The sequence below is a fragment of the Archocentrus centrarchus genome, unplaced genomic scaffold, assembly GCF_007364275.1.
Source record: "Archocentrus centrarchus isolate MPI-CPG fArcCen1 unplaced genomic scaffold, fArcCen1 scaffold_55_ctg1, whole genome shotgun sequence".
NCBI lineage: Eukaryota > Metazoa > Chordata > Actinopteri > Cichliformes > Cichlidae > Archocentrus > Archocentrus centrarchus.
Genome location: NW_022060277.1, coordinates 1,395,196 through 1,404,045, shown reverse-complemented (window position 1 = coordinate 1,404,045; position 8,850 = coordinate 1,395,196). Strand labels below are relative to the sequence as shown.

General features: G+C 42.8%; 1 protein-coding gene across 2 annotated transcripts in view; it reads left to right on the top strand.

The window, feature by feature from the left end:
- Positions 1-8,850, top strand: part of vps8 (VPS8 subunit of CORVET complex) — a 93,005-nt gene that overhangs the window by 22,852 nt on the left and 61,303 nt on the right. For both annotated transcript variants that reach the window (XM_030725438.1, XM_030725437.1), the window contains 7 exons: positions 1,198-1,322; positions 5,767-5,853; positions 6,037-6,104; positions 6,607-6,760; positions 6,835-6,894; positions 7,971-8,078; positions 8,243-8,323. In XM_030725438.1, coding sequence (XP_030581298.1) covers positions 1,198-1,322; positions 5,767-5,853; positions 6,037-6,104; positions 6,607-6,760; positions 6,835-6,894; positions 7,971-8,078; positions 8,243-8,323 — 683 coding nt within the window. The remainder of the gene's footprint in view (positions 1-1,197; positions 1,323-5,766; positions 5,854-6,036; positions 6,105-6,606; positions 6,761-6,834; positions 6,895-7,970; positions 8,079-8,242; positions 8,324-8,850) is intronic.

Below are 8,850 nucleotides of genomic sequence, written 5' to 3'. Positions count from 1 at the left end.
GAGATGGAGACACTCAGAAGTATTTTTCTCATGTTTTTGCTATTTGGAACATTACAAAATAATAATTAATCTTAGTGAGATAAGCAGCTCAGGATGCAGGAGAGACATGCATGCAGCCCTAATCTGATCATTTGATGGTGTGCAGTCAGACCTGCACTGTGTTAAAAGTGGTGCATACAGTACGTCACACACACACACACACACACACACACCCACACACACACACACACACACACACACACACACACACGTGCACAGCAGCCATGTTTGGGGGTGGGGGTTCTGGTTTGAAGTGGATGGTGAGTGCTGGAGCTGTAGCAGGGCTGATCACTGTCTCTCTGTGCTGCTGACATTATGATGCCTGAGCAGGAAAAGGTATGAGCACCTCTGTCAGATCATCGTAGTGTTGTTGATGTGGTGTCCCGCCTGACTGCTCTGAGCCATCACTGTCTGTGTGTTTGGTTTGGCTGCGTTACTTTGATGCATGTTATTTGCTTTCATTTGTTACAATAGTCTGATTGTTGTTATGGCTCTTCATGCAGTGTTTTTTCTTTGTTTTTTTTTTAGTTTTTATGTATGAAGGAGTATTCAGGCCACAATAAGAATATTTTTTGAAATTGTGCATTTTGAGAATAAATTCAAAATTTGGAGAAAAAAGTCAAAATGTGGAGATTAAAGTTGTCATTTAAGGTCAAAGAGCATCTGCTGTACCCTCTCCAAACTGACTAGTTAGTGAAACTATATTTCAGGATCATTTTGGTAACAATGAAATCATTTCTGTTTGCATGTAAACACGATGCAGTGATAAGAGAGATGGTGCAGAATTAAAAACCACACAAACTGGACAGATGTGAGGATGTTGATGGTTGCACCTTTGTGCGGTACAGAGGGGATATCACATGACACAATGAGACAGCTGATCCAGCTGTTTCATCTCCCAGGGGCTTTCTGTAGAGCGTATAGCAGCCGCGGCAGGTGTTTGACTTGAAAGAACGACTTTGATTTGAAAATAGTTTTTTGACTTTATTCTCAAAATGCACAATTTAAATTTTTTCCCTAATGTGGCCCTAATGCTGCTTCATATTTATGTGCTGTTTGATTCTGGTGTTGCGCTGGTAAAGCTGAGGAATGGGACAACTTTGAGTTTGTTTGAGCGGTCCTCCTGCTTCGTCAGTTTAAAGTCCTCTTCCTCTGCAGACACCAACCAGGCCCTGCGGCTCTGTCTGGGTACCAAGACCACCGGAGCAGAGTTTGGCGCCGTCTCTGCCCTCAGCATCAACCACGACTGCTCTCGACTTCTCTGCGGGTTTGCCAAAGGACAGGTAATAAGAGAAGATAAGAGATTATTTATCCTGTATTTACAAAATGCTCTTGTTACAGCAGTTAATATAATCGTAGTAACAACTGATAATAATAACAATTGCACATTTCAATGCAACAAAATTCTCTTTGACGGCTCTCCCTTTTTTCATGGTAGCATATAAATAAGAACAAGAAAAGAAAAAGCGACAAATATAAATAGCAACAAAAATGAGGTCATACAGGCCTAAATGTCCATAAAGTGTGTTGTGGCTAAGGTGCAGAGTGTGAAGTCCATGCTCAGGCTTCCAGCAGAGCTTTTGCAGCTCTGTGGAAGAAGCTCTGTTTAAGTCTTTCTGTCCGTGCCCTCATGACCCCGAGCCTGCCAGAGGGGAGGGTGCCGGAGAGACATTGTCCAGCGTGTCTGCGATCCGACCGGAGTTTTTTCGGCTCTCTTTCTCAGTCGGGCAGAGTGAATTTGGTCCAGTGGTGGGAGAGGGGCACCGATGATCTTTGGTGGGGTCTTAATGATCTGCTGCAGGCCTTTTGTCTCCTCTGAGGTGCAGCTGGAGAACCACACGCCTGAGCTCATGTCATCATCATCTGGATGTTTTGAGCCCAGGATTCTAACTGGCTGTTTCATAAATTTACTTCCTGTGCCCAGTAGGTGGTGTGTGAGAACACCCACTGCTTACATGTCATGTTGCTGTATATGATGTTGACACTGACACTTTTATCAGTTAATGCTGATTTCCTGTTGCCACTTGGTGGTCCCATGAGTGTTGCACACACACGTCTGCAGACTTGGATTCCTATCAAGGATGTGACGTTAAGGGCAGACCGCACATCTGAGATCAGTTCATTTAATTCAGCGTGCCGTCATGGACACGCCCTTCAAAGAAAACTCCTCATCCTCATTCATGACAAAAACACACAACAAAGCAAGGTTGTCTGTTTGTGCATCACTTCTGTTGTTACTTTCAGGTGTGATTAACAAAATGAGCAAAAGAAGACTAACAGGAGGAGCCTGTGGAGTCCACAGAGCTCCTCTGGCAAAGTAAATGACAGGTGTTACATTTTTATATGTGATGCTAAATAACCAATTTACCACAACCACTAATGAGCCTCATAAAAATCAAAGGCCTCTCACATCAGAGTGTGCCTGAAAGGCTGATGGGGTATTGATGGGGTATTGATGGGATATTGATTGGTATTGATGGGGTATTGATTGGTATTGATGGGGTATTGATTGGTATTGATGGGGTATTGATTGGTATTGATGGGGTATTGATGGGATATTGATTGGTATTGATGGGATATTGATTGGTATTGATGGGGTATTGATGGGGTATTGATTGGTATTGATGGGGTATTGATGGGATATTGATTGGTATTGATGGGGTATTGATGGGGTATTGATTGGTATTGATGGGGTATTGATGGGGTATTGATTGGTATTGATGGGGTATTGATGGGATATTGATTGGTATTGATGGGATATTGATTGGTATTGATGGGGTATTGATGGGATATTGCCATCACCCCACTGGGTGGGCAGCGTGGACACCGAACTTTGTGAACACGATGACTCAAGAACATGGCAACGTTGGATTTTCAAATTGATACTATAGGTGAATCTACTACTAATCTCAGATGAGTTTGAACTTTGGTGGCCTTAACCTCAAGGTCAGAGGTCAAGTTTAGTGAAAATCCTGAGAACACAGCAGCTCAAGAAGGAGGTGATGTAGGATTTTAAACCATGCCGTAGGTGTATTTACTCAGGAAGGATTACATACAGGCCTCTCATACTGATCGCTGAAATGCATCCACTGACCGTCTCTGACACTTTGGAGTTTGGCAGCCTCGATACAATTCATGCATTTTTTATTCTGCAGGCTTCTCAGTGCTCAGTATAATGTGCAGCACCTTTTGACAAAGTCACATTCAAAGCTTTTTCCCAGTTTGCATTCAGTCAGTCTTCACAATGATAATAACCGTTCTGCTGTCGGTTTGCTGTGACGCCACAGTTTGATAGCAGAAGTGTTAAAAGATGTTCCACGCTTATGGTTTCAGCTGTGATTTTGGGGCTTTTGTGTGAACATGGCTGGAAGCTTCTGTCAGTGTGTCTGCAGTTTGTAGTCAAAGTGCTGATGAAGGAGCGACTGAGATGTGCACACATTTAAGGGCTTATTATTTGTTCCCAATTACAAACAAGGAGAGCTGATGTGTTTAAATGAACCTTTGGTAAATAACAGGCAGTGAAGTGTGATCAGTGTTTGCTCAGGTGTGCTGTCACAGCAGTGCAGGTTCACACATTAAGGTTTAATAAATGAGGTTTGCTTCTGCTGACACAGGTGTGTCAGGGGGAGCCTGCAGGCAGGGATTTTATTAGTATTATTTTTTACATTGATGAGCATTTGTGGCAGTCACAACATAAAATCTGGGTTTTTAAGTGACTCTGAAGGTTGAAGGCTTTTCAAAGGATGATGAATACTGAACTGCACAGGTGGAAGTTTAGAGGCCAGAAAAGTGACATGATCAGTAAGACTTGTGCTGCCCGAGAATATTAAACCTTTAATAGCATATTTCCTTCCTTCCTTTCTTTCCAACTCTAAATCTTTCCTTCTCTGCTCCTCATTCTCTGAGTTTTGTGGCTGAGCTCTGAAGTCAGGCGTCGGCACAGAGGATGCCTGACTTCATAGGATCTGTCTCACAGGTCTGCACTGTGTTTTTAGCAAACTCTGAAGAGCATGTGGAAAATCTGCTGCAGTTACCCCCAACGAGCTGACTGTGAAGGCAGTCTTCTCCCCAAATGATGTTTCTAAACTTGTGAGTGTCGTTGCCACCTGTAGCACAGGGTCTGGTTTGGGACAGAGCTGCTTTACTTAATGTTCAAACATCTTAGAGTCTCATCTTTTCAGATGAGGACTCTGCAGCTAGCATGAATTTCTGGGATGTGCAGTTCCTGTAAAAGAAAGAATATATGCTGAGGTCACATAAAGCAGTACAGTGTTTGAATGTGCTTTAAGTTTTATTCCCCTCTGGTTCTCTGGCATAAAGGTGCAACAGTGTTTGTGGAGCTACAGTTGACTATGACAGACTCACACGGTGTGACGGCGGGCCCCTGGAAATAAAGTTGTCATCATTTTCTCCAACCATTTGTTTTTAGGTTTGCATAAAATCACGTTTGTAGTTTCAGGGTTCATGCGGGTGCTGGAAATCCTTGAAAATGCTTGGATTGTAATATTGTCCTTTCAAGGTTTGAAAAGTGCTTGAATTTGATCCTGGAAAAGGTGTACGAACCCCGATGTTTGCAGCATGAATCTTGGCTTGGTGCAGTAGGACACGTATGAATGAATACAGGACTGTGAGTAGAGTCCCTGAACGCCACAGACTAACCTTGGTGCAGGTTGGTCTTTGAAATCACTTCAGCGTGTAAACGAGTCTGCTGATGTGAGTGGCTCTTGCATGCGGCCTGCTGTGTTCTGTCATGAAGGTACAGTCTGTTGTGCTGTTGCGTCTGAGCGTACAGATAATGTACAGTATAGTTGAGGTTTGCATGAAACTGTACTGTATCAGACCTGATCAAGCTGGAAGCTTCAGACATGGCAGACATGGTGGGTTTGCCAAAAGAAACGTGGAGGTGATCTGGAGCAGGTGATTCAAGGTTATTTACAGTAACGAGGGTTATTGTTACTGTATCCTTAAATACTTCTGTTTGTCTGGGCTTAGGAGACAGGTACATGGGTTAGGGTTATTTCATAAATCATTTAGTGTGTTATAACAAAGTAAGCACTTTGATCGTTGATAAATCAATCATGAACATTTCCAGCATACTTCGACACTCTGAATGTGTATTAAAGTCTGGTGACTCGATAGTTAGAAGGAATTACTATAAGCTCATTTCTTGTTATCATTCCAGGTAGGCTGCACATATTTTTTTTTCCTAGTTATTATTTCCATTTGTGCTGTTGCCATATTTCAGCCATATGATGAGCCAGTGCTCTGCAGGCTCAGAGCTAATTCAGATGAACTTCGATATCCTGCATTAAGGTTATACTGTGGTTTTCATTAGCACTTTGCTCAGGCTGAGCCCCCTGACAGCTGTGCGCTGAGTGCTGCTCATGGGGGGTCGTTTTGACTGTTGGGTTTTCTCTGTATTATTGTAGGGTCTTTACCCACAATACAAAGCTCCTTGAGGCGACTTATCGTGTGATTTGGGGCTATATAAATAAAATAAAATAAAATCTATCCATCCATTTTTCCACTTATCTTTTTCAGCCCATTAAATTATTTCCTTAAGCTACATTTCAGAAGCATATTTAAATCATAGGAAAAAGACTAATAGTGTTAATGTTGATTATGTGATACAGATTTCTAAGAATAACTGTAGCATGTGTTTACCTCTGTCACTGGTGCTCCTGAACAGTTTTCTAGCCTGACCTGTTTATCTGTCGGCATGGTCAGATTACAATGTGGGATCTAGCCAATGGGAAGCTTCTGAGAACCATCACTGATGCCCACCCTCCAGGGACAGCGATTCTGCATGTGAAGGTACACATGCACGCACACACACACTTTCCCACTAAGTCAGCTTTCTTTTGTTGAGCTTCAGCGGTGCACAAACATTACAAAGGCATGTTTCAGTTGTGTAACAGCAGCTCAGCAGAGTGAGTCTGTCACAGGGCTGCTCTCCCTCATCACTTCTGTCCTGTGTTCTCATCTCCTTCTCTGTAGTTCACAGATGACCCAACTCTTGCTGTGTGCAATGACAGTGGAGGATCTGTTTTTGAACTGGCTTTTAGGTAAATGACTTTAAATTAAAAGTAACTGAAACGTCTTTTTCACTGTTAGGTTTCTTATTCTTCAGCAGTTTTTGTATCTGTGGCACAGCTTTAAAATCAGCAGGACTCACTGATGTTTGAACACATAGTCATGGATGCTTTTTCCTGGCCTGCAGTGTCCATACCCTTTCATTATAAAGGTCTGCTCTTTGCAGCCTGCACAGCGTGGATTAGTACTGCCTCACTGAACCAAACAGAGGCCCTCCCTGTAACAGATGTTATCTTGATGGCAGCATGTTTTTCTATGAAATGTAGCTCATTTCTCCTGAGACATTTAGTTTGTGAGGCAGATCTGACACTTTGTTACCAGCTGCCACTCCAGGAATCATAAAACAATGGGTGTGATCCTGATGTGCATATTTTTGCTTTTTTCTTTTACTCTTATTTTCATGCGTCATTTTAATTTGTTCTCATTTTCTCACCCTACCCCGCTGTACTCTACTGTACCCACATTTGTTCCCAGGAGGGTGATGGGGATGCGGTCATGTGATTCTCGATGTCTCTTCAGTGGTTCTAAAGGGGAGGTCTGCTGTATCGAACCTCTGCGTTCTCCTCCAGACTTCAGAGAGCATCCCATCACACACTACTCTCTGCTTGCTATGGCATCGCTCACTAAGGTGTGCAAATGGCAGCAGCTCTGTTTTCATTCACGCAGCCATGCGGTTATAACGCGTTTGTCTTTTTGCACCAGATCCTTGTGATTGGATTAAAGCCGTCGCTGAAAGTCTGGATGACTTTTCCTTACAATAAGGTAGGAGCTTCTGTCTGCTTATAAATGCTTATAAATGCACAATATGATGATATGAAACCAGTTTGTTTGTGGTGTGATAGAAAGAATATCTGATGACTGCTGTCCTAGAAATGTTTTCATTTCATTTACCAGCAAAATTATGATGAAGTTACGAGAGACTATCAAACTGTCCAGAGGTCCCAGCGAGACCAAAGGGGTGTCATCATCAACAGCCTGTCTTTCTCGGCTTACAGGTTGAATTTAGATGAGTGATGTGATGAGTGATGCAGAAACGTGTCTGTCTCTCAAACTTAAACAGGTGAGGACGGTGCCCGCTGAAGGCTCCGCCTCCCATTCTTTTAAAATCCAGAGGAACAAGAAGCAAGGCTGCAGTCTGAGAGCGAAGCGCTCTGTTGACATAATATGATACTGTGTTATCTTTAAGATACGGTCGATCGTTAGGTCTCTGTGTGTGAGAAGAAAGGTTTGAATCCAGTTCTTCCAGGGAGCTCGTGAAGAGGAGCTAGGATGAGAGAAATGTGAACTCTAATGCTCTTGTTGTATTTTGAGTTAACTGAAGACCAATCAGGGAGCTAGGATGGCCTGATAATGAGGGATTACAAAATATCTATACTGCAGGAGGAAGTCCCAGAGATTTACTTAATCTGGAGTTCCTCACAGTAGTACCACAGGCCACGCTAATGTATGGAGTCAAAGCATGCTTGTATTTTAACAAATGGATTTGTATCATGTGTGTTCATAAATATAAATATAATTGATTACCACTTGCATAGCAATAGAGTTGTTAGCATTGTATACAGTGTGTATAACAAGCATTAAATTCAAATAGTGCTGCAACTCATCCGAGGTTGGAGTAAAGCGTAACAGTCTGGAACAAGACCCAGAGACACAGCAGTGAGACGTGGCACCAGGACCCCCCCCCCTGACCACATTCCTCATTCCAAACATTTTCCATGCTTACGTTCATTCATGCAGGGGATAGTTTTCTGCTTCCCGGTGACAGGAATGTGACATGAAGTGGGTGACCTCACCGTGCTACATAGATCTCTAATGTTATGATGTGTTCTCTTTATCAGTCTGATCCCACCAGCGTTCCTCAGCTGGCCTGGCAGTTTGTTCCTGTTCAGAAGATGGTCAACCCAGTCCTGGCTTTCTGCAAAGGAGATACTGTCCACTTCCTCTTGGTACGTGCACAACGTCAACAATAGTTGAAGACTGAAGTATTATAATCGATGTAAATCACTGTGTATCTTTAGGATACATACTAACAGAATGATGTTGAGTAGACGTTCAAAGAGCCGTTATCACAGCATTTTATGGTGTTTTGTCTCCACTTCTGTGTGTGCAGGTAAAAAAAGAGGAATCCGGGACCATCCATGTCATCAAACAGAGACAGCTGCAGCTCAGCTGTGACATCATTAGCCTCAGTGTACGTATGGCACAGCGGACTGAGCCAGGCTTGTTTTCCCACTCAGGAGCTCAGGACTGTCTCACAGGCCAGCCGGTGTTTGAGAGGAAGGACGGCGGATTTATTGCTGTTTATGTTGTAGTTTAAGATTCTAGTCCCAGAATATTATCACTCTGGATAACTGAGAGTTTTCTGGAGACAGAGTTTGGTGTATTAAAAATATAATGAGGTAAATTTTAGGCTCTGTTGAAGCACTGTATTTGTTATGTAGTTTGATTCCTTTTATTGGACTTTGTGGCATCTTGAAAAACACAGCGAGCAGACACAGGGCTGACACAGAGGAATGTCTCTGACCTCTGACCAACATACTGAATCAGACAGTGAAGCAGTGGCACTTCAGCCTCGGGGCATTTACTGTGTCCTCGATTGTCCAATACTGGAAGATCTTTACCTTCCAGTATGAAGCACCTTGAAGTGACTGTTGGCACTGTATAAATCAAGTTGAATTGAACCTGCTTTATTTTTAATATAAAAAATGAGGCTGACAG